This window comes from Podarcis filfolensis, assembly GCF_964270895.1.
Source record: "Podarcis filfolensis genome assembly, chromosome: 7".
Lineage (NCBI taxonomy): Eukaryota > Metazoa > Chordata > Lepidosauria > Squamata > Lacertidae > Podarcis > Podarcis filfolensis.
The window spans coordinates 67,041,103-67,067,922 of record NC_139603.1 but is presented as its reverse complement, the minus strand read 5'-3'; the positions used below and the strand labels follow the sequence as shown (position 1 = coordinate 67,067,922).

The following is a 26,820-nucleotide window of genomic DNA, read 5'->3' as shown; positions in this document are numbered from 1 at the left end:
CAAACTCACATCATCGCTGGATGCGCCCAAAATTTACCCATCCCTGTCCTATATTTCAAGTGAAAATACATTTCATAAAGAAAAAGGTACCATCTGAAGTGGCTTTCCAGCAACAAATTTCATAGCCTAGTCCTAGGATGTTTTGCTATCACTCATCCTAAGAGAGTTGTTGTGAAACAGAAGGGCACACCACATCTTAAACTGGCTTGACTCTTCTCCCATTCCTCAGTTCAGGAAACAGGAAAAACTGTAGCTCTCACGGGAGTGTTCTGGATCACTGCTAGAAAATTCCGAACTCCCGTTCTCAGGGCTCTTCTGGGAAGCTATGACATTTAACCTATGTAACACAGATGTCTGTACAGTTGATAGCATCCCCTGTGTAAACCCATCCCAAGTCCTCTGGACAGCCTTGAAAAGAAATCCAAACAAAAGTACTAAGAAGGCGGCCAGCAATGCTGGACCAAAAGTAGAGAGACAGTACACTTTGGTTTGGATCCCAAGACAAGTTAACTGGAAGAGGTTCATGGAAGGAGTGTTTCCTGTTCTGTCCTTGCTCATGAAGCCAAATGCATCTGCTGAAAAGCTTCTCTGGAAGGGTCAGCAGCGCTACTGAATAATGTGGGACAGGGTTGCTGGAGGAGAGGGAAAACACCCAAAACTGAACTTTGATCTTAAGCTAGGGATGGAAAATCTCTGGCACTGCATACGTTGCTGAACTTCAACTCCCAGCAGCCTCAGCCAGCATCCTAGGCACTCGATTTTTTGCAGCATTAAAAGAATGAGATATGAAATTTACATCATACCTTCTGAATAAGCAAGTATTACACAAGACTGCCTTATATCAACTATATCGAAATGAACAGCAATATCAACAATATATAGACCGCAAAATAACAACCATGACAGATTAAAATTATAGCAACAAAATCAGCAAACTCAACAAGGACTTTGGTGTTAGAACTCAAAACACCCTGACTTGGATGCAGTCATACTTTTTAAAAAGGCACTATTTCTAGTTGCACCAGAACATAGACTGAGCAACAGATTTGACTGTACAGCCTACTGAAAAGCAACTCATTGCAGATAGATGGCATTAACACTCAGGTGTGCATCCAATTTTCCTTTGCGGTTCCTGATTCAACGGAATATATGTTCAGTTCTCTTTCACTCAACTGACAGTTTTGCACAACTCTGTGTAGCTCATGCCTATAAAGTGAAGTCTGACTCACAGTAAGTTGACATGTTTATTCAAACTTACTTGTGGACCTTGCAAACATATAAACTTCTTTAAGGAAAAGAAAATCAGGAGCACTGAATATGTAGGTCAATCCTGCCTTGGAGAAATCCTTGAATTGCAACCTTTTTATTTGCTCTAATTCGTCTACTGAAAGGCAAGGGGGAAAAGCAAGGAAGACTATTTATAGGTAAGTGTCAATGCCTTCAGTGGGTCCAGAGGGTTAATAAGTTGTTCATGATGCAGGGTGTGCATAAGCAAGCTCTCAGACAGCAGCTGCTGATCTGGAGATAATCCGTCAAGAGTTGTGCCACGGAGACTCTCTTCTCCCTTGCCTAGTGAGACAGCTTGGCAGGAGGCCCGAGTTGGTTGGACCGTATGTTCCAGACACATTACGTGCCTGTGACTGGTGTGCAACTGACTCAGCAGAAGCCAGGATTTGGGTGGTTTGTTCTACTGCACATAGCGTGCGCCACACACACACACACACACACACACACACACACACAGCATTCTTTTATACCTTTCAGTGTTGAATGGCAGATACCACAGTGCTATTAGGACAACTCAATGTACCTTGATTGAGGTATTAAAGTCAAACATCTGACAAGAGGATAAAGCAAGCAGGTGGAACCGACATTTATTTTCATTGCATTTGTGAATGAAAGTGCTTCATTCATAATGAACTTCTTCTCTGCCATGCCACTTTCCTAACTGGAATCCCAGTGCCACCGCAGCAAGCAAATAGGAACCCACATTTCAGTAATGTGAAACATGTAGTTTGGTCCCAACAGAGCTCCCTTCTAATCTGGCCCTCAGGATGAATGCACAACTTTTGATTTCTCAATATTGCCACCTTACTTTTATACCCAGCTTATACACCAGCATTTTTGAATAGAATGTTTGGATAGGTTAGGATCTTTGTTGTTTCTTAATAAAAACATGGGAAAGATGCAGGAAAATCTGACCACTTGGCAAGTTGTTTTGTCTTAAGGAGAGAGGTTAACTAACAAAACAGCTGAAATCAACAGGTGCCTTTGTAACTTTGAGTGCACTGCCCACCTATCCTCAATGTAGAACTGCTTTTGAAGACTTCTGGAATTTCCACCTGGTCTAGATGATGCAATTTGCTTTTCAGTTGGAGACATGGAAGCAGCAATCTATTCTGCATGACTAAGCATCACAAATCAAAACGCTTGTTTTAACTTATAAATCCCTATACAGCTTGAGTCCACCATATTTATTAATTTACTTAGAAACTTATGTACAACTCAATCCTAAAAATATCTGAGTAGTGGACAATACAAATCCACATAAATACAATATGAATATGTCCAATCAGTAACACAGAGAAACGTATGGCTGAGTCACACTCAAGAATGTGAATAACAATGTGGTGATGATGATGATGATGATTACCAGTTGAGTTCAAAAGGTTTGGGGTCATCTGCTGCATACGGCTTCCAGATGATGACTTTAATCTTGTTATTTAAGTACTCTTTATTGCTATTACTCATCAGCAGACGCAAGTTGCCCAAAATCCATACCAATATTTAAACAAGTAGAAGCATATGTTTTCCACTTCAATCCCATGCTAGCCAATATGCAGCTTATCCAAACTTGAAAATGAAAGCTGCATATCTAAACCATATGTAAGTGACACATCTCAGTGCTCAGAGGGCTTAAACATACACTGTAGCAGGTTGTATAAGAGAGATGAGGTCCCAGGTCCAATCCATGGCATCTTAGGTAGCAGGGATACAGAATCTGTGGCCCTTCAGATATTGTTCAACTATAATACTCATCATCCCAATCACCACTGCCCATGCTAACTGGAGCTGATGTGAGTTGAGAGTCCAATAAGATCTCGAGGGCCACAAGCTGCCCATCCTTGACTTGAAGAGTCACTGCCTTCCAGAGCTGGGCCATGGGCAGCAGGTTGAACTGAACCAGGAGCTGGGAATCAGAAGCCATGGGACAAGCCAGAAGTCAAAACCGAAGGACAAGCCAGGACTGAAGGACAAGACAAAAAGAGGCAGGGTTTGTCTGAGGAGCAATACAAGCTTATCCTTCTCTGACATGTGGTGAGACATGTAGCTCACTTCACTCCCGTTCCACTTAGTGTGTGTACCCATCCTTATCTGTGAGGTGTTCAGCCCTCAACTGCTGCAGCTCATCCTCCAAAGCCTACAATTCCACAATGTCTTCTATTCTTGGTTTTTTTAAAGCGATGCAGGGCTTTTTCCTTTCCAAAATTTACAGTGCCCCCAGGCAATGATGACCAGCATCTACTGAGACTAGTGGGGCAGAAGACAGGGATGCCAAAAGGAGGTGGAGCCAGAGCCATTGATAGGCGGAGCCACAACAAGTGGAGTCAACCAACTCTACTTCTACCTCCTCCCTGCTAAGTTCTACATGGGGCAGCACTGAGACTATTAGCAGAAGAAAGCTAATAGCCAGTGACAGTCCCTGGCCTGGATGTTAAGGAAGAAGGTAGACGGGTGGGGACTGGCTGGAGGCAGAATGAGGTTGGTGGTGAAGCAATACCCCATTTACCTTGATGAACCAGGCACCATTGCCCCTAGATCCAACCACCACATGGGACTCATTGCCTCTCTCTTCTTCTGCCTACTTAGACCAGCACATCTGGTTGGATGGCAGAAGTTGGCCATCTGTCATGGATGCTTTAGCTGAGATTCCTGCATTGCAGGCGGCGGTTCCCTTACAACTCTATGTTTCTATGATCTGAATGAGAGACATCCACTTTACTAATACAGGGGAGAGGAATTTAGAATCTAGTCACTGTCTTGCAGGAATGTGGGGGGTGTCTTTTATTGAAAAAGAAAAAGGAAGAAAGAGTGCAACTTTAAAATAAACATCCCTGCAATGGCACACACAAATTTACATCCTTTTAAAAAAAAATCAGGTTGTGAGCAAGAACCACAGTTAGGGCACAGCCTCCATTCACAAAAGCCTCTAGCAAACAAATCTCTCGTAATAAAGGCTAATTGACAACTGCGGAGCGCCAAATGAGAGACTGCTACTACTTAATTGCAGGTAAGTTCTGTTAAGCTTCATGCTATATTTAACGCTTAGCTTAGCAAGGGGCTACTGCCTGTGAATGATGCTCTACAGCAAAGTTTTTCTGTGCGTGAGCGTTTAAGCCGGGAAGAATTTACCTCAAAACCTTTCCCGACAAATTGGAAGGGCAAGGCCGACTTGCCCACTTTCCTCAGAGAAAGTAGGTCAGGGCTTCCCTGAATGGCTCCATTGGAAGGCTGTGCCCAGAATGCAGATCAAATGCCTTTCATTGGATTAGAAGCAACAGCATTAAGAGGTAAATTCATATAGTACTAATTATCACCAGAACAAGAGATTGTGCTTTGCTTCTTAAATGGTACGCAGAACCTCTCCATCCCTCAAAGTAAGAGGCTGGAAGTTTGATGTTGCTTCCACCCTATTTATTTATTTTGCAAGATTTATACACTACTTGATTGTAACAAAACCTTGAAGCGATTTACAAGAAAAGCAATATCAGTTTTTTAAAAAGTTTTTTTTAAAAAAAAACCTACTGAAATCATTTAAAAAATAATAATTAAAATCAACTATAAGCTAAAAACCAGGTTAAAACACTTGTCATCATTCTACATGTCTGGATGGGCTTGCCTAAGCAAAAATGTTGTAAGCAGACACACACACAAGAGTACGGCAAACACAGCTTCCTTATGTAAACAAGCAGGGAGTTCCACAGTGTTAAGTGCCACCACAACAAAATATTGATTTCTTACAAATGCGAAGCAAGGAAGCGAACACAGAAATGAGCACTAGACTTGCACAACATGAATTGTTAGGGGAAAGCCATAAAAACTGAATTAACTGCCATGTGAACACAGCTGATGGTAAGCATTCTTTCATTTAAATGCTAATTCTTTCTTTCTTTCTTTCTTTCTTTCTTTCTTTCTTTCAAAAAATACAAACAGAAAAATGTTTTCGTACTAACTGGGCATAACCCTTCAGGCAATGTTTGAAATTAGCCAGGAGCCAGGCGCATTTTGCACCCGGCTATTGGCCACTTGCCATCAAGTGAAGATGCTTGGGGGCCAGGATAGCACCTGACATCTCCACCATCTAGAGGTGCATGTCTGCGGATCTTGACTGTTTTCACACACTAATACCCCATCCTGTAGAATTCTATCAGTTATATTTTATCTGCATAATCAGAATGAAATTCAAGAACCAAAATGCTTTTTCTGTGCAGACTGAGCAGGAGCAGTGAACAACGCTATAGTTAACTGTTGTAGCTTGTCTACACTTACCGCACCCCACTGCCCTGAATAATATTCTTAATTTTATGTATGGTTCATGCCACCATTAAGAAAAAAGAGGTAGGAATAGGGCCAATAGATATATGGACTGTCCCTGGATCTAGTCACTTCAAGTTGTGTGGCAAGTCCCCCCCTCCCCCAAGGTGGAAATAATGACGCATGACACAATTATTAAGGTTAATGGGTTAAAAAAGGCCACAACTTTATTGGTTACAGGTGATGAGTCCTAACCGACTATATCCGAATTCAGCCCGTCCGCTTGAAGTCTGGGAAGGGTTAACCACCAGTAGAGGGAGTCCTGCTGATGCACATCAACTAGGAACTCCCCTGGGGTCACTAATAGGGGGAGTGCCATTTTGGTGACTGAAACCTTGGTTTAAGGAGCCATTTGGCCCCTAGCTTAGATATCTGAGCTTCTAACACTGCCTCCAGGCACACCTCATAGGCAAGGCCCAGAAAAATGAATGGGAGTTCTGCATTGTTTTTTGCAAACTTCCATCCATTCCATGAAGGCTTGCCCAGGAAAGGTATAGAATATGCTTTTAAATGAGTCCAGCTTTGTATTCTTTAGATTAGGCATGAGCAGTCTTTGGGCTTGTCAGGGCTTCTTTGATCTATCAACCAGAGTCAGGTGCAAACGACAACCAATTAGAATTGAACAGGGTGTCTCTGAACACATTCTGAGTCCAGGAATTTCTTTGCAGTACAGAACTGAACTGAACTCACTGTCCCTTCGCATGAAAGTTCACTGCTGGTTACCTTTCTTCATTTTAGCAGCTTGGTTTAGGTGGAAAAGCCATGTATGCTGGTTTATTAAAATGTTTTGGGCTCAGAAACCCTTGCTAACCTACTGCAAATAACCCAGAGATTTACCGGTACCAGCACATCCTGATCTAATTTTAGCCCACCCCTGCATCAGATCATTGTGGTATTTGTTCATGACTTTTCTGATTATTATTTTTCCCTCAAAGAAGATTCTGGCAAAGCAAGCACTTTAAAATTGATATTTTAATGCTACAGTGGAAAAAACCCTATAACTTTAGTGTCACAATAATTGCACCAGTCATACACGGTCCATGTTCTCAAATCTATTACAATAAGCCAAATAAGAACATCCCATTTTGCATATGCCCACTATTTTCATTTCTTCCCCACTTATAAGGGATGCATTGTTCTACAACGAAAGCAAAATCATTCCATCAGTCAAGCAGAAATGCTTGAACAGGTGAAATAATCTCCATGCAACACCACCTATAGTACATAGCACAGTCTGCAATATTGAAAAAGAAGCATTATATTAGGATATCCTGACAATTGCACAGTTGGTAGGGCTACTTAACTGACCCCCTGCCACCACCGTAGCATACCCAGAGGGCAAAGCAGCAGTTTGTGTGGTGCAAACACACCAGCAGGGAACGCCAGGCTACTCTACTGTTGCTTTTGTATCATGCTGATCTCACCTCTGCAGTGATGGGAGGTCAGGTAAAGCAGTGCCCCCAACCACTTCAGCAGTCACAGAATCGTGAGCCTTTTGGAGGCCTGGATTCACATCTGTCAACAGCCATGCAATTCACTGGGTGATCATGGGCCTGTCACTGTCTGAGTCTACCCTACCCAAGCAATCATGCACCAAACCAAATTTGTCCCCCTACTTCACAAGCTTACAACACTGGCAAATACTACTCCAGCATATGGTTTTGCTGCTCCTGCTGCGGAAAAAGCACCAGAGTTTCAATTGTGCTGAATTTTCTGCTCCGCAACACTATTTCCCGCCTATAAAAAGTGCACTTGTTGAGCAAAAATGCATTGTGCAAAGCAGCCCAAATCCAAAAGAGAAGGCCTTATGCTGTAATAGGTTTCAATATCCTTAAGCCCTCACTTTTGCATTGTGGCCTAAACTCTCACAAAACAAGCATTTGCTTGAGAATGTTGCCTTTCAATTTAGATGTATGACTTAAATAGTCCAAGTATGGTTTAGCTCTTTAAAAGGTATTGCTAACTAGAAGCAAGCAAGTGACTACAATTCATCCCTACCGTTCCAAACCTCCCTTGGGACAAAACAAATCTGAATACAGTAGCACCTCGGCTTATGTTACTCTCGGGTAACGTAAACTTCGGGTTGCGAAAACGGCAAACCTGGAAGTGTTTCACCACGCGCACATGCGCAGAAGCGCTCTACCGCACTGCGCGCATGCAGAGAAGCAGTCCCTCCGGTTGCGGAAACCTCGGGATCCAACCAGAACTCTGGAATGGATCCCGTCACCAACTGGAGGTACCACTGTATAACTCACTGCCATGGATTAGATAAAGACATTTGGGCCTACTGACCCAATCAAAGTCTCTAAAGAAACCAACACACAAAACCAGCGGACAACAACAAAAACGTAACCAAGTTTTCAAAAGCCAGATGAAATTCGTGCTTCACCTACACTTTCCTCAATTTGAAGATTGTCAAGTTGTCCTGGACAAGGACTCAGTAGACAAGGACACTTTTTCTAGACCTGGACTACCACTGAGGGAAGGATTTGTGTTGTGGAATATTTTGTGACAAGGAACAAGATGTTTGCACTGTAATCCAGGTAAGAACGTAACAGAAGGGTAGAGAGGACCTGTGACCAAATATTGTTAAGACTACAGCTTCCATCATCCATGAACACTGGTCATGTTGACTGGGGCTGATGGAGGCTGCTAAATTGGCTACCCCTAAACTGTACCCCCTTTCACAGAAGAGTGAGATGTGCCTTAAGGAATGTTAATGTGCCTTAAGGAATGTTGGACCGGGTTGGCCACGTTTCCAGAATTGGGAAATATAATATTTTGTGATTCCGTGACACTTATGCCATAATGGGCAAAACTCCTGACATGAATCCCATCTAGGGAGCAATGAGAGTTCCACCACCAAGGTGCCACAACAGAGAAGGGTCCACTTCTTTTGGGCTTGGGCACCGAAAGGAAACATGCGCAGGACCAGATTGTCAATCAGTTCAAATCCCCATCCCTCAGCTTCACTGGATTGTGGATTCACAGGCTGCCTGAAATGAAAGCCAGAGTGTAAACATAAAGCTAATGCCAAGCTCAGCAAACGTAATATGCTCGGCCAAATAAGGGCTCCACAGACATTCAGTCTCCAGCATGTTTCGCGCGATTCCTTTCTCTAAAGCGGCACATTACAGTTGAAATGCCAAGCCTCACAGCTAAGAAATAATCAAAGAGTCTACGCCGGAGAAATTATAAACAAAGCCATCAAAGACTGGAAGCTGTGTACGGTATTTGAGTGCAGGGGGATGCATATGAAATTTTCATTGAGCTAATAAAAGCAGCAGCAATGTTACTTCAAACTTTCTGCCTCGGGGTGGTGATTCTATTCTCTCTCCACGAATTCACAACGCAGAAGTGTTTAAAGAGCACGCAGGATAAAAATGCTGTCACAGACATTAAGATGTTTCCGTCACAGCCATCGTTCTGTCATCAGGACTCAGTACCAAAATGTTTCCAAATCCTAATCCAGGATACACAACAAGAGTCCTGTAGCCCATGAACGTGCTTCTCTCCAAAATGGTGAACACCCAGTGCTACATTTTGCTTTCAAAACAGCTCCATTCCACTTTTACGTCCAAATAAGAAACCTAATAAGCATGCACTGGGAACCATGGAGTAGGAGTTGCCAACATGGTACCCACAGGCCTTCCCTGGCACCGTCAGGGTCCCCACCCCAGCTGAAAATAGGATGGAAATAAGTGTTCTGCTGTAGCCAAAGAAATAAGTTGTGATGTGTGCACACTGGGGTGGGGGAGAAATTAAGATTCAGTTTGCATTTAGAGGCAAATCTAACCAATTCACACTTTCAGAAACAATAAGCGATCTGAAGAGCTGCCATATTTCAAAATCCTCACTTCTCTGGGTTTTGTAATGCAGTGTTCCAGCCAAATAATGTGTACAGAAATGCACATTGGAGGGTAAAGTGTGTGTGTGTAAATGCATATAGATAAAAATATTATTATTATCATCATCATCAACAACGACAACAACAACAACAGGCATGTGGATAAAGCTGATCCGTTAAGTGTTGTGTTCTTGGACTTTTGACAAAGTCTCTCACCAAAGGCTCCTAGGCAAACTTAGCAGTCGTGTGGCATGCCCTATGTAAGTGGTTAAAGAACAGGAAGCGGAGAGTAGGAATAAATGGATAACTCTCACAATTTAGGGGAAGAATGTAAACAGTAGGATATCCCCAAAAGGATTGATAATCTGTCTAATCTGGTTTCTCTTAGTTCCTCATTTTTCTAACCTTAAATTCAGTTCATCACATTTCTGTGTCACATTTGCTTTTTTAAGAAAACAATTCTTGTTAAACTGTGTGCCTTTCTCCTAGCATACAAATTTTTGCATGCAATTTCACCTGATACAAAGCATTTTGTGTATTATTTTCACCAATACTTTATGTACACGTTTCCCTAATATACATTTCAATTTGTGTACTGTTGTGGGAAATGTGAATTTGGGCAAAACAAACTGAATTTCTCCCCGCTGCTATCTCTAAAAGATATGTAAATTATCCAAAGTTAAGGATGAGCAATAAGGTAACTTATTAACGTTAGTATAGGAAAGCAATTTATTCAGGGTAATAAAAATGCAAGGGTTTGCAAAGAGCTCCAGAAGAATTGACACTAATTGGCAAATGCTGTTCAATGTAAATGTAAAATACGGTACATTGGGACTGAAATACCTAACTATGCATATACATGGATGGTGTCTGAGCTGATAGTGATTGACCAGAAGGAAATCTTAATTTCACTGTGTAGAGCCCAATGAAAAAGTCAACACAGTGTTCAACAGCAGAGTAGAGTGGCTCTTGCTTTTATGTTTGTATAAATTCTACCTACATCTGATCAGAAGAGCACATACCTAGAGATGACCAAAACCTATTTATTTCCTAAAATTTATATACTGCTTGATTGTAGAAAAAACCTCTAAGCGTTTTACAAAAAATATGTGTATGAGAAACGTACTGTATAAAGTTTGCCTCAAGAAGCAAAGGTTCCAATAGCAGCAGGGACATCATGGCCCTAAATGTCAGATCCATTCAGAAATTATGCCTTTGAATCTTATTAACACAGAGAGTGAGACACACAATCTTTTCATGATGAATACCGAAATTAAAAAAGAGTCATTACAGGTAAAGATAGAATATTATTATTGATTCCGATTCTGCAGAACTTAGGAAGGTGGAGAGCAGGATCCACCAGTTGGAAGGGATGGCTAATAGCTTCCTCGTTCGTCCCACCCCTCTGGCCCACACACTCAACACCGTGAAGTCCTAGCACTGCAAACTACAGTGGTACCTTGGTTTGCGAACTTAATCCGTTCCAGAAGTCCGTTCTTAAACCAAGGCATGCTTTCCCATAGCAACTCAAGTTACAAATGGAACACACTCAACAGGAAGCGAAGCATGTTCTTATTCCAAGGCAAAGTTCACAAACCAAAACACCTACTTCCCGGTTTGCAGTGTTCTTAATCCAAGTTGTTCATAAACTAAGCCAGGCTTCCTCAACCTCGGCCCTCCAGATGTTTCCAGACTACAGTTCCCATCATCCCTGACCACTGGTCCTGCTAGCTAGGGATCATGGGAGTTGTAGGCCAAAAAACATTTGGAGGGCAGAGGTTGAGGAAGCCTGAACTAAGCTGTTCTTAAACCAAGGTACCACTGTACTCTGATATCATTGCCTCCAATTTGGATGCCTTACCTCCAGTGCTGAGATTAAGAACTGAGAAAGGAAGGACTCAGCTACATACAGATAATGATCACTGGGGACCGTTTACTTTAACCTGCTATGGGCAGGGTGGGAAAGGAATGATTTTGAGCCAAACAGCTGATAGAAGAGTGCCCTCCCCACTCCAATATGGCCACCCATGTGCCTCTTTTTTCTTTTTCTTTTTTTAAAAAAAGCTCTCCAGAGAATCACATGACTGAGTATCATACTTCGCCGGAAGAGGTAGCCAAGCCCACACACAGAGTGCAACATACCCAGGATGAAGAACCTGCTTCCTGTCGTTTTCAGGAACCCGTGCCAGGACCAATTGTGTTTTTTAAAGGTGCCAGTAACAACTAGGCACCTATATGTTTGTGAGATGGTGTGAGGAGAAAGCATACCAATGAGAATCCGTGAATACAAGTCAGTTAGATCATTAAACACTACTGTTTATTTTGCAACATAATGTTGAGTATCTGCCATAGGGATGCAATGGTGAAGGTTCATGTAAATCGAGGGGAACACAGCTCCAGGGTTCAAATGCTGCCCTTCTGGGTCTCGAAATATGGCCCTTGGGACTATTTCCAGGTGACACCCCTCACCAGTGTTGCTTCTCACACACCTTGAGAGTTTCTGCCTGGTTGGGATGTGTCCCTGAACTCTGATAATGACGCTTGTTTGGTTGCTCCACCCACTTTCACCTCTGGCCCCACCCACCACTGCCATGCGGCCCCCAAAACATTATGCGGCCCTCAGAACAAGTTTCCCTATCCCTGATATAAATGAAAAGATATTAACCATCCTACTGTGCACATGTTAATAAATCTTTCATTTTATAGCCACCTTCAGTATTACAGATCTTCCAAGACACCACAGAATTGTTTTGAGCAGGAAGGAAGAAAAGAATGCAGTGTTGTGTATTTGTGTTCAACAAGGAAGTCCAACACAATGTTAATAATGCCATCCAAAATTAATTCGCTTTTGGTTGGAAACAATTGGGTTAATGTGCTTACAAGTGTTTTAAGAAAACCATATTTTTATTTTATTTATTTGATGTGCAATTTGTTCTTTACAGATTGCTTGTGCAATATTATGCATGTATTGCTCATCATCTTATTTCACCCCAAGCAAACTCAGAACCAGACAAAAATAATTCACACTGCTTGTTGGAAGCAGATCCCTTAAGGTTTAACTCTCTGCACAGTCATTCTCCCCAGGGTTGCTTCGGAGAACCTGTGTCATTTTGAGTATTGTTGTATTATGTTATTGTTCCTCAGGACTATAGAATTCAGAAAGCAACCGTAACTATCATTACATCATCAAGGATTAATCTCTCTTTGCTCAAAAGGGGTGCAAAATGTGTTTCGCTGTGAACAAGGAAGACTATGTTGTGCAATGTAGGTCTAGGAATAAATTACCAGCGCTACAGACACAAACTCCTCACTTGCCTTGTGAACTAAGGACACAACTAGGCAAGGTTTTGTTTGCAGAACAGCCTGAAGTAATTCTCCCATACTAGCTACAACAGGAAACCATGTTATACCACTTTAGCAATGTGTCTTGAACCAAACCCAAATTGCTCACTCATTATTTGCTGCGGCTGAAGATGAGACGCAAACATTTAAAAAGGGGGTTCTTTATGACTTCCATGCAAGCAGTGCCTTACAGGGGACTTAAAACAACCTCTCCATCTTCAAAGAACAACACAACCCTGTTTAAAAGAAACAGTCACATCTAATAAGACGACAGAGTGCTTTTCAGCAGCTACACAAGTGCTCTTTTATTCAGTCTCCGGATCACAACAACATAATTATTCGCCATAAGGAAAACATTTGAACTGGTGACCAGGAAAAGTTAACTCATTTTCCATGGTAATTAAATAGCCGTTTAATTATAATAATTTAATTAATAACTCATTATAGACGTGCTGCAGTGAAGTTAACCTTAAATAAAATAAGCATAGCGTGGTGGTTGTTCTTTGCAAACTCTCACAGAAAGAAAGGGAGAAAGTGCAAGAAATGCTATTAGAGACACTATTTACTTTGTTTATTTAAAATGTTTATATTCTTCATTATACCACATTCAAGGCAACTGATACACCACCATGGGAACCCCATAAATACTAGTCTTTCTCCGTGCTTTGCTGCTAGTGCACACGTTACATATACAATCCAAGATAATAACCACAATTTTTACAGACGACTAGATCACATCACTGTTTCTAAAGACCAACAAGGCCTCTCCTCTTAGCTAGGAAAAGGAGTCAGAGTTGGATGGGTCTATTTGCCTACCTAGTCCAAACCCCTATTGGTTAAAGGAAATCTAGAGCTAGGGCATCTCCATTTGGTTCAAGTGGGACCTGCAACAAAATGTTGCAGCCTAGAGTGCTCCTATTCAGGGTTGCAGCTAGTCATACCATCTTCTAGGCTACTCCAGTCCATTCCTTCTTCCCATTTTCCTGTAATGGGGTAGGAGAGCTGGAAAAATCAAAATCACATTTTGCAACCAATGTGTCCCTCATCTAAAAGGTCTGGGACACAAATTTTCACTGCCCGCTAGCAGCTATGGTGGCTCACTTACCAGAAATACTGTATTCAGCGTTAACTCTGAAAGTGCATACTTGATTCTGACCAAACTAAGCCTCCTAGTGCAAAATATACATCAGGAGGCTTAGTTTGGTCAGAATCTATGATGCAATTGTCTTCAGCCTGAATCTTGCACATAGCTGATCTGCACTGAAAATCTATTAAAGGTAAGGTAAAGGGACCCCTGACCATTAGGTCCAGTCGTGACCGACTCTGGGGTTGCGGTGCTCATCTCGCTTTATTGGCCGGGGGAGCCAGCGTACAGCTTCCGGGTCATGTGGCCAGCATGACTAAGCCGCTTCTGGCGAACCAGAGCAGCGCACAGAAATGCCGTTTACCTTCCCGCCGGAGCGGTACCTATTTATCTACTTGCACTTTGACGTGCTTTCGAACTGCTAAGTTGGCAGGAGCAGGGACCAAGCAACAGGAGCTCACCCCGTCATGGGGATTCGAACTACCGACCTTCTGATTGGCAAGTCCTAGGCTTTGTGGTTTAACCCACAGCGCCACCCGCATCCCTGAACCTCTATTAGAACTAGATAAAAAGAAGGTCCTGCAGGTAAGAACATCCATGAGATCTTGCTGAATAGTAATTCCATGTTTGTTTACTGCCCTTCTTCTGGAATATTTGGGGGAAGTCTAAGCCCTTCATAATTCCAGCTGCGCTGACCATAAAGAGGAGACATAAAACAATCTCTGCTACCCAGGTGAGAGTTCTAAGAATAAGTTCTAAGAATCTTCATCCATCAGTAGAACAGCTACATCATCGCTGCACTATATATTTGTGGCTGACAAAATCACCTTATTACCTGCTGGAACTACTGTGCAACTAGAGCAAATGATCTGTGGTGGCAACGTGGAATGTTTTCAAGACATCCAAACATAGTTTAAGGGTAGGATGCCAGGAGCCACAACTGGGTCACCACAATTGATGGCTTTGTTGTTTACTGAAAACCTTATGCCGTTTTCCTTGTGAAACGTGCCCCCTTCATTTAACATGCCACAGTGTCTATAATTCCTCATCTCTTTTGGGGGGGGGCAGCAAAAATAAAATAAAACATCTCCACTTCTACCACCTTTTTTTTCTTTCCGGGAAACTGTTGATGAGAACTTACCTCTCCAAAAAGAAACAATTAAAGGGGAGAGAGAAATATATAAAGGGATGTCACATGGAAGATGGAGCAAGCTTGTTTTCTCCTGCTCTGGAGGGCAGGACCTGAATCAATGGATTCAAGTTACAAGAAAGGACTAAACATGAGGAATAATTTTCTGGTGGTAAGAGCTGTTCAACAGTGGGACGGACTTCCACAGGAGGCTATGGGCTCTCCTTCATTGGGGACTTTTAAACAGAGGTTGGGTGGCCATCTGCTGGGGATTCCTTAGCTGTGTTTCCTGCATTGCTGGGGATTGTACGAGATATACAAGATTGCTCCCAACTCAACAATTCAATGACTTGTTGAATTGTTATCACGTTTGTATCCTTCCATTGCTGCAAGGAGCTCAAGACGGCATACATGGCTCATGGGTCCATCCCCTCACACCTCCATTTATCACCCCAACAACCCTTTGAGAGGGTAGGTTAGGCTGAGAGACTGTGATGGACCCAGCAAGATTCATGGCCAGCTGAGAATTTTCACCCTCGTCTCCCTGGTCTAGTCTAACACTCTAGCCATTACATTACATTGCATCAGATGGATTTGGAAACACACATCTGAGCTGGAAATGGTACTGAAACAGTATGATCTATTTACACATTTGGAAACAAGAGCTAACACTGCAGCTATAGCATCGCTGAATCAACGCTGCATGTGTATAGTCAGCTCAGATGCAGTCTCTGCAGAAAATCCACTCTTTTCAGTCTAAAAAGCTCCAGAGAAAATTGTAAAGTGCTTCTGCTGGGTAGAAGAAGACTATGCTGAGTGGGTTGTTCACTTGCACCATCAATTCTACATCCATTTACTCTGAAGAAGCATCATTCATCTCAACGAGACTTCTATGTAAACACGCTTAATGCGTGCAGTCTTTAGTTCATCAAGAAAACTAGCACCAGGCCCCAGCTAGCCGAGGACTCCCCAATATGACCAATAGGGCCAATGCAAACTCTTCCTTAATATTCACAATTCAGTAAGTCCAAAACTAGATTTGAGCTGTGCTGCTGAGCTATCCTTCCCAATTAATGTAATGAAGGCACTTTGTGGACGTATGCATGCCTACGCCTCTTTATCAATGGTGGGGTTGGCCCTCCTTTCTTTATAGTCTTCACGGATTTTCAATACGATGGGGTTCAACACCATCCTTTTCTATCAGTCTTACTGCATCCAGACAAAAGCAGCAGGACTACCAGCTCAGCCACTTAGAACTTAATGCAAAATAAAAATAAAAAATGAAAGTACTGCCAATTGCTGTAGCTCTTTCATGAATAACTTTTGTCAGAGAAACCCAAGATAATGACACCATTAGCAGGTGCATTAACTGGAAAATGAAGGTTTTATGAAGGTTTAGATTTTATATGAACAGTGTGGTGAAGAAATCCTAATGTACAAACATTTAAACAATTGTTCTTATACTGCCATTGATCAAATGGGGAGGGGGAGGAGGAAGCAACTACTACCAATTAATACCATGCCTATTTTATGAAGAAAACAAACACTGAAAGACGTCACCAATTAAGATGATAAAATCATTGCATTCAGGCCAGGAGACGGGTGCAATGCAGTAATAAACACATTTAGTCGGATCTTAAGTGAGTTTCTTTAATGTAAATTCCACCTAGTTTACTGGGCTAACCCACAAAGTAGGCGTGCTGTCCAATTGCAATCCTATGCACACTCACTCCATCAAGTGGTTGGTCCAGGCTGTGCCATATGTATTGGTGGAGGTATTCCTAGGGCTGCAATTCCATGCACATTTAATTTGGAGTTGGCTGTAAGTCCTATTTAACTCCAGAAAACTTACGTGAATATTCATTATCAGGCTACCGGTTTTGGAAACTCATGACAGCAAAGTGGAGCAGCTCAAAGACATCCAAAACATTTTAAAGAGTAAGGAGGGAGAAATCAGCAAACTCCACAATTAGTTCCTATATACACTTTCTAACCACAGAGAAGTGCTTATTTTATCCTCACTGCAACTTCTGAAAGGATACAGGATTGCCTGGAATGCTTCTCAATGATACTAAGCCAAGCAGAGACAGGACCCCCCCCCCATTGACAGTACCCTAGCAAGCAAGCACACACACACAGAGAGAGAGAAAGAGAGAGACCCTGTATGAGCAGAGAACAAGATACTAAAGCCACATCAAAATCCTTAGGCGAGGGGGAAATCTCATATTATTATCAGATTTCAGCTTGGCTTCCCCATTATTATTCAGTAGTTTTGAAGCCTGTATTATGCATAAGGGGAATAGGAAATGCAAACAAGCTACAGTACTCCAGAGAGAAACTCTGTGCTAACTGCAAATTCCATAAATTCAAGGTATGCTGAAGTACTTCTAACCTTGAACACCAGAAAGAGAGGAGCGGGGAAGAGGATGTAATACAGCCAGAAAAGAGCACAAGATCTTTTTACATGAGGAGTTTCAGATATGCTGAAGTGATGAGGGAAGAGACCACAACATATATTGCTCAAGATCTGCAGCTGAACCTCCCAGTTCTCGAGGGATACAAGCACTTTCAGCAACAGAATCCTGCAGGGATTCGAGCTATTTTGCAAAGAGTAAAAGATTTTCCCTCACTTTTCCATGCAAGGGGGTGGAAAGAAGAGATTTTGATTGCACAAGGACCAGAAAGGCATTCGATTCTTAAATGTCTTATCGTCAACAATTAAACTCCACTATATGTCAGAGGCAGAAGGCAAGAAGGGACACAACCAGCCTTTTCCAGGCATCCTGGGTAAGCACCATAGCTACAGCCCAGAGGAATCCCTGACTGGTTTCTAAACTTAAAGAGAGCCTGTTAGTCAACTGCAAAACAAACCCTAAGAGGGAAAACATTTCCCCAATTCCATTCTAACGATCTATGCAACGTATCAATCCCACAGGTCCAACCAGAAAGCTTTGCTGGGGATGGATTTAACTCTTAAGTCTGCTTATAATTTTGTTGTTGTTGTTGTTGTTGGGTGGGGAGAAGCTATCATATAGCGAGCTTCTGACCAAATCCACATTTCAGTTCCGATCCATCAAGCTGAACTTAAAGATTGTCTCTGGGATTCTCACCCCTGCCCCTCCCCAAAACAATGATCACAATTTGAATCACCATCATATCATGTTCTCCTGAGTCTTCCAGGCAAAGTGAACAAACTGAAGCCGCAGCATCGGAGGTCTGAATCAATTACAAACTTTTTTTCTACAGTGCTAAAAAAGCAGCCACACTCATGCACCCACTTTTTAAAAAAGAAATGCCTTTTTATGGTGCATTTATAAAGCTTTCCCATCTCTGCATTTCGGTTTAAACCATTATATTCGGACAATTTTTTTGGTACTTTATTAAAAAAAACAAAGGAGGCACCACCCAAACAGAGCGTCAGAAATGCAGCACAAGGTTTTGTCAAATGCCTCTTCAGGACGAACATCCTTCAATGCAACAGCCTGGCCCCAATTCCAGGAAAATCACTGCTTGGTGACATACAATGGGCTGCCCTCTCTCCTTTCCTCCCACGCGCCAACCCCAGTCTCGCATATCACCACCGAGGAGCCGAAAGACCAAAGTGCCCCTTTTCTGCTCGAAAAGTTTTGATCTTTTGCGAATGACCTCAGCAAAACTTCTGCGCAGCAGATGTGGGAACAGCGGGGGCGTCTCATCCTTCCTCCCGATTGAGCCGTCGCCCCCACCCCTTCCCTCCCCAAATCGGGGCCGACTCCTGGGCTTCTAGAATCGAGAAGGGGGGGCTTTTTCCAAAATAGACACCCCCCCATCTCAGATGGGGCCAGCGTGACATTCCGTGCTGTTGGCTGCCAGCACTAACTAGCGGAGCGGGGAGGGCAGGAAAAAGAATCCTCGAGCGCAGCGGGGAAAGTGAAGCGAAGTTTCTGCAGGCGCTGAAATAGCCAGCGGGGCTTCGCTGCCTGCACGAAGCGGGGGGGGGGGTTGTTTATCCGCACCAGTTGACCAAAATGCAGCAGTTAGGGGGCATCGGGGTTGGCTGCAGGGCTTGCGGGGTGGCCGGCTGCATGGAATGCGACTGAAAACGAAGGGGGGGGGGAGAGAAAGGAAGCTGCCAGTATCGATTCGTCCCACGGTTGCTCCGCTTCTCCCTCCCGCCCACTCCTCAAAAACAATTTTTTTTTGCAAGAAGAAGAAGAAGGGACGTACCGTCTCTGCCGAGACGCAGGCCGCCGAGGCGAAAGCAAGCAGTATCCACACGTTCCACATTATTCCCGGGGTTGCAAGCGGTGGCTTCGAAGGACCCGTCCCCCCCTCCACAAAAAAAGGAGAGCGCGCGCTGGAGAGGAGAGATTCCCAGGCAGGTCCTGCGAGTAATCCTCCTCCTCCTCCTCCCCCCTCCTCGCCGGCAGAAGCGACGGGCTCGCGGGCTCCCCCTCTTCCCTGGTCTCTGCTCCTGCAGACGCCGCTCCTCCTCGCTCGCTTCAGGGAGGAGTTGGCTGGCTTGTGGGGAGCAGAAGGGGAAGGGGCTGGGCTGGTGGGCTGCTCCGGACTGCCGCCGCCGCTCGCTCGCCTTCGCCTCCTCGCCGCTTCGTCGGACTCAAGCCCGTCCCTCTTTCTCTCCCTCGCGCCGGGTCCGGCCAAGAGAGGCGCGCAGGGCAACGCCACAAAGTTTGGCCGAGGCGCCGGAGTTGTCCGCGGGGAGAAGGGAGCGGAGCCTCGGCGGTCGTCGTCGCAAGCCGCGCTCTTAACTCGCCGTTTTTCCGCTCGGCTTTCCTTTCCCAGGGCTGTGCGAGCGCGACTCCTAGTTGAAGCCTGAGGGAAATTCCTGCAGGATTACGGCGCGGATTGGCAGGTCGCGCAACCAGTGGGAAGGAGGGGAGGGGAGGCGCGCGGGGCGCGCGGCGGCAACCCCGGCGCTGCTTGGTCCCTCGCAAAGCCAAGCTAATCCCCCCTCAGAGCCGCCGCCCCCTGACCACGTACCGCTCTCTCCACACACGCGCGCGCACACTCTCCAGCTCCCCTCGTCCAACCCGCCTCGGATTCCTGTCTTCCTTTGCTGAGTAGCGTCGTGCAGACGGGAGAAACGAGCTCAGGCGCGCGCGCGCGAGAAGCCCACTCCCCAGCAATAAAATATTTGATGGGCATTGCCATTCAAAATAGTGTGTGCGCGTCACGTCATGTGATCGATTATGCTGGGTGGGGCTTACCTGGTTGTTCCCCCCCACCCCCGCAAAAAAGATATTTTATTCAAGTTTGCACCCCTGGAGAGAGAGAAGGAAGCAGTGCGGTGCAAATCCTCAGGTTGCCACTTGTTCCTGAAATTTATGAACAGGTACCTTGGCCCTTCCTTCCAACCTAGCAGTTCGAAAGCGTGTCAAAGTGCAAGTAGATAAATAGGTACCGCTCCAGCGGGAAGGTAAACGGCATTTCCGTGCACTGCTCTGATTCGCCAAAAGCGGCTTAGTCATGCTGGCCACATGACCCGGAAGCTGTACACCGGCTCTCTCGGCCAATAAAGCGAGATGAGCGCCGTCACCCCAGAGTTGGCTATGACTGGACCTAATGGTCAGGGGTCCCTTTACCTTTTACCTTGGCCTTGGGATTTTGTACAGCTTTTAAGTTCTGGTCTCAGGAAACTTGCTTGGGCTACACAGGGCTGGCCTATCATGTAGCAGATTGAGGCAGCTGACTTGGGCGGCAGAATCTGAGGGGCGCACTTCGCTGCCAGAGAAATGGCGGTGGTGGCTCCTAGGCTCTGGCGAGATCTTGCAAGATAGCTGGAACCTGGAAGCATCCGCTTACTGTAGCACTGGCCCGGCCCATTTCACCACCTGAGGCAAAGCAGTAAGGTGCCTTGCACGTTGCTACAGTTTTTATCTACCAGAAATCAAGCAAACTGCATATTCATAATTATATGGCCTTACAGGGGTTGGGAACTGGGTGTATAAAAGCACATTCCATTGCATGTACAGTGGTACCTCGGGTTACAGACGCTTTAGGTTAAAGACTCCGCTAATCCAGACTAAACTGCGGGAGGCAGTGGAAGACAGAAGTGCCTGGCGTGCTCTGGTCCATGGGGTTACGAAGAGTCGGACACGACTAAACAACAACAACAACCCAGAAATAGTACCTCGGGTTAAGAACTTTGCTTCAGGATGAGAACAGAATTGATCAGCGGTGGTGTGGCGGCAGTGGGAGTTCCCATTAGCTAAAGAGGTACCTCAGGTTAAGAACAGTTTTAGGTTAAGAACGGACCTCCAGTACGAATTAAATTCTTAACCCGAGGTACCACTGTATATCCGTTGAATCTAATGCTTCTTATTCCCAGCTGCATTTGGCCCTTTGCCCCATTGCATGTGGCCCTCCGTGAGCAATCAGTTCAGACTTGTGTTAATGGAGTGAGAGGGAGATCCATGCTTTGCTTCAAACTCCGCCCACTTAGGGTTCTAGCTCCACCCACCACTGGCTGCAACACCTAGTTGACTTCCCCAAAGGATGAAGCTTCCTCCTACCTAAGGGTTCCAGCCTGAAGGACTGTCCAGCTAAACCTGCTCAATGATCATAATCATTTAATAAGGTCCTCCTCTGAGAGCCTCACCTTCAACAGGCGATGAGCAGGATAGGCTGTTTTGGAGTCGTGCTGTCCCCAGAAAGATGCCAAGTACCTTTTTCACGCTGTGCACTGTTCTATGGAACTTGCTCCCACAGGAGGCAGTGGTGAGCACTTGTGGTCTTGTGCTCAGGTCCTGCTTGCTGGTTTCCCACAGGCATCTGGTTGCCACTGTGAGAACCTCTCAGGTAGAAAGGTAGGTAAAGGTAAAGGACCCCTGGATGGTTAAGTCCACTCAAAGACAGCTATGGGGTGTGGCGCTCATCTCGCTTTCAGGCTGAGGGAGCCGGCGTTTGTCCACAGACAGCTTTCCGGGTCATGTGGCCAGCATGACTAAACCGTTACTGGCACAACAGGACACTGTGATGAGTGCCAGAGTGCACAGAAACACTGTTTACCTTACAGTGGTACCTATTTATCTGCTTGTACTGGTGTGCTTTTGAACAGCTAGGTTGGCAGGAGCAGAAACAGAGCAACAGGAGCTCACCCTTCTAATCGGCAAGTATTAGAGGATCAGTGGTTTAGACCACAGCGCTACCCACATCCCTATCTCAGGTGGAATGGTTATTTCCTCCTAGACTTCTCCTTGACATACCACTTTCCTTTCTCATGCATAGGGCTTTTTAAGGCTGTGTGTGTGCACATTCATTGAATCATGTGATAACCCATTTGCATTCTAAAATGGTACAATCCCAGCAGAGCAATGCTGCAGTTATTTCTGAATTTCAACAACTCTTATTTATTCAGATCAGAAGTGTGCATTTTAAATGGGAAAGTTCGCTCCCTTTCCCCCCAATATTTCCATTTAAGATAAAGCTTACTTCAACAAATGATGGGCATTAATCTCTGATGAAAAATGACTGGCAAATTATTAGAATTAAAGGATTACTTACAAAGTATTATTAAATTTTGTAGGATTTGAAAGATGTAAAGGCATTGGAATTCACAATAAGATGAATGGAGTTTTATTTTTAATACCTGAAGCCTCTTTTTCAGTGTATTTAAATCTATGAAAAAAAATCCATTATATTGCTGCACTAATGGCATTGTACACTGGTTTTTGTTACAGACAATCTTTGCTGGAAATTGGATCATTCCTACCTTTGGTGGAAGTGCAACAAAGAAAAATCAAGAAAATAATATATTTTTTTGTTTTCTAATGGGCCCCACAGTTAAAATTCTGAACCAAGGAAGGGATTGGGGTAGAAATAAGCATAGGAGATTGGTTTGTAGTTTGTCTACAGCAGATATGGGGAACTAGTCATTGGTTTGTGGGATCATCAAGATGTTAACCAGACTGGAGGCCCTCAAGATGTCAACCAGATTGGAGGTGGTTGAGATGCAGAGGGAAAGCAAGCGTTCTGAGCTCTCAGTCAGCAGTTCTATCACAGACAGGAGTTCCTCACTGCGAAGCCTATGCCTTGAATATGTGGTCCTTCTGGATGCTCTCCTCGCCAGAAAAAGGTGTAGTTCTTTTCTTGGAGGCTTCCATTCAAAGCGAGCCTGTCTCCTGTAGAGTGGCAACGTCCTTGTTGAGCATTTTCAGTTCACGGTCAATGATGGTCGTATTCAGTGCTTTTCCCCCCCTTAAAAAAATGTTTAGGGGTACTCTCATTTTCATACTCATATTGAAATACTGCCTCTTAATGAGACCAAACTTAGATTCGCAAAATGTTTAGGGGTATGCATACCCCTGCGTCTCCCCAGAAAAAAGCACTGGTCATATTCCATGAGCAGTTGACCAGCAGTTTGGTGGACAAGCTGGGACACGTGGTCCTGACGTTCCAGCTTGCTAGATGCAAGAGGGTTTATTTATTTTCTTTTTTGCCTGGTGCAGTAGATTGGTCCACTTGTTGAGCGATACTCAGAGCTCCAAGCACCCATGGAAGCAGGCAGACAAGGGCAGGTCAGCACTTTACTGACCGGGGGGTGCCCAACTTAAGGCTGGTGGAAGCTGCCAGTGAGACACTATGACCTCTCCCACCAACCAGCCTTCTTCATAGGAACGTGGCAGCCATTCATTCTTATGGAAGTGCACTTGAGGCTAAACCTCTTCCCTGGCAAACATTAAAACCTAACCTGCCCCATCTAGGTTCTTCTTAGTCAAACTCTGGTGTGATCTTGGAACATTCTCTCTCTCTGTCTCTCTCTCTCTCTCTCTGTGTGTGTGTGTGTGTGTGTGTCTGTGGGGGGGGGGAACCTGTGTCCTTCAGAAGTTGCTGGACTCCAGTTTCCATCAGTCCTGACAATTAGCCATGTTGGCTGGAGTTTATGAGACATCAAAATGGCGGCTCTCAACTGCCGCCACTTGTTCCTGCCATTGCCTGAGTTTTATAGGATGGAGGCCTGGGGAAGATGCAGCACAAAGGAGTAAACAAAAATGTGCAAGAAGTGGTGGTTAATCAGAGGCTGGTGACACAGCCGTGTTGCCAAGACAAAGCAGGAGGTCTGCCTAGGGTGTTCGTGATCCAGACGCTCAGCCATTAATCACTGTGTTGCTCTTGTCTATATTAAAAATAAAAACACTCCTTCATTCCTCACTCTGTTATCTCTTTCTGTCTCTCTTATCAGCCCTGCAGTGTTTGGCAATCACAGGTTTGGATGATTAGAGTGGTCTGATTTAATTAGACAAAAGGCAGCTTCTTGTATTAAAGCATATTGTGTATGCTGAGAATTCAGCAGGGCAACCGCTGTCATGCACCAGAGGCATCATGTGCCCTTTTACCCTGCAGGTCCAGGCAAGACATGAATCTGAACTGCAAGGCAAACTCGTCGGTCAGAGAGGCAGGCCGAGGTCAGCTCCCAGGAGGCAGCTTGGAGAGGTGAAAGACGGGTGTGCAGAGAGGAGCAGGAAGCAGAACTGGCAGGGGCAGAAACCCAGGGAAAAGACTGGCAGGATCAGGGAAGGAAGCACAGCTAGAAGCACCCCAAAGAGCAAAGTCTGTGGTCCTCGCTTTACTTTTTCTTTTTTGCATAGACAAAGGATGGATTTAAACATGACAGGGCCTGTGAAAGTCCTTACACATATGCAGCCAGTCATGTTTAAATGTACTTACTTGTCATGGACTGGCTGGATACAGAGAAGTGGTGGGAGGAACCAGCTGAGGAACCCCTAAGGGAAGAAGGCTTAGAGCCAGGGGATTGGTGGTGGGATGGCGATGTGTGGTCAGAGGGAGCAGACTGTGCTGAGGAAGTGTCGGAAGCTGAAGAGGCAACAGGGTTTAGTGAGCAGGAAGAAGCTGTGGCAGAGAGCAGTGCAGAAGCAGAGGCTGTAGAAGAGCGGGGCCAAGAGGCAGAGATCAGGCAGGCTGCTGAAGAAGCCAGGGAGTTTTCCCCTCCTGCTGTGACCAGCTCCCCTCCCCCTGGTCTCCCAGAAGCCACAGAAGGATGAAGAAAGCAAAGCAAAGACAGACAAGGCAAAGAAGTCTCAGGTTGTTTGGGAAGGATCAGGGGTGGGGGGAAATAGAGAGTTGTGAGAAAGACCTTCAGTCCTTGCAACTGCTTCATTGGGGCAAGGCCTACTAGGAAGAGGTGCTGTGCTCACTAGGGCTGCACTGTTCTGTTTCTTTGAATAAAGAGTTAACTTCACTGGCATCTTGTGAGCTATTGCCAACCTGCACACGACTCCCACCTTGACATTACTATGTGCACAAACCCATTCAAGTTTGAACATTGGCAGCACTTGGTCGTTATTGCATTGTATCATATTTCTACCACACCTTTTCCTCCTAAGGAGCTCAAGGTGGTACACATGGTTCTTCCCCCCCCCCCCATTTAATTCCCACAACCTAGGGATTTGAACCTAGGTGTGGCGATCACACAGGGTCCCCGGACGTTTAACAGTCTATTGATCCCTGTGCCACCACTGTGCTCGCTTCCCTACTGCGACCAATCAGTTACTCTCTGGTAAAACACTGAGTCCAGTCAGTTGTTAAAAGTGAACCAAAAAAACAAGTTTATTTTACAAACATTAACAAGTTTATGGTTTCTTTGATAATATTCCTGTCAGTATCTTAACTTTAGTTTCTTTACCGGCCTATACCTTCCTAATACCTTCTGACTAATTATCTTAACTGTTTGACTGACTCCTCTTAACAAATTCTCTCACTCTCTCACACCAGACTAGCCCAACCCACAGACTTATCTTCTCTGTCTCTCCTAACTCCAGACTGTCTCCTCAACAACTCTAACTCACTAAAAACCTCTGTGCTTAAATTTATACACCCTTAACTCTGCCCCCTGGGTTCCCATTGGTTAGTCATTTTACAATTAGTGAAAGCCCTATGAACCCAGTATGATGTCACACACATAGGAGGGCAAACGCCACACTAGGTCTCCCAGATCTTAGTCTGACACTCTAACTGCTACACCACACTGGCTCTCCCTTGCCTGCACCACCTTGGCAAGTGGGGACATTGACTTGAATTTGATGACAGGGAAGTTACCGTGACAACCTGATCAGCCCTTTCCCCTGGACCCAGGTCTCCACTCTTAAGCCACTGGGATCCTCCCCAGAGTCTGGCACTTCTCAGCGTTCTGGATCCCCATACCCCAACTCAATAGGACCTTCCCCCAGATTGGACTCATGCTCTTCCATTCCACATCATCCTCTGACCACCCTCTCTGACCACCCGCACAGGGCTCATGGTAGCTTCCAGACCCATCAAAAATAAAATTTAAATTTAAAAGGTGTGTTTGTGGGCCGTCCTGGGATATAGAGGCCCTGGCCTCCGGATGAGGATGCTTCGGACTGATGCTCGGCCTATCTTTGTAACTGCAATGGGTCCACTGTAAATAACTACCGGTACCTATTTACTTGGGGGTAAACCCCATTCAGCTCTGCAGGACTTACATTCTAAAGGAGCATGGGATACAAAAGGAAAGGAAAGGTGGAATATCTAAGGCAGGGTTTCTCAAACTTGGGTATTTAGCTGTATCTGGACTATAATTCCCATCATCCCTGACCACTGGTCCTGCTAGCTAGGGATGATGGGAGTTGTGGTCAAAAAACAGCAGAATACACAAGTTTGAGAAACCCTAATCTAAGGACTTCTCTACACTTAGCTATTGCCTCACTCAGACACGAAGCCCACACTTTAAAGCTCCATGTCCAATCGCCCCTTCTTTTTGCTCCAGAGTTTTCCTGGCAAAAACCTGCTCTTTAAAAGTTGAATTGGAGCAAACAGTAATCGGCTGAAAACCTGAATAGCCGA

The 26,820-nt window shown here is 44.7% G+C and overlaps 1 protein-coding gene across 2 annotated transcripts in view; it reads right to left on the bottom strand.

The window, feature by feature from the left end:
- The window catches only part of SDC2 (syndecan 2), a 63,903-nt gene extending 43,789 nt beyond the window's left edge, over positions 1–20,114 (bottom strand). Inside the window, exon 1 of one of the 2 annotated variants that reach the window (XM_083622787.1) lies at positions 19,204–20,114. In XM_083622787.1, the coding sequence (XP_083478913.1) occupies positions 19,204–19,263 (60 nt within the window). In that variant the 5' untranslated portion in view covers positions 19,264–20,114. The remainder of the gene's footprint in view (positions 1–19,203) is intronic. The other variant, XM_083622786.1, reaches the window with a different exon arrangement.
- Positions 20,115–26,820: the final 6,706 nt, after the last annotated feature.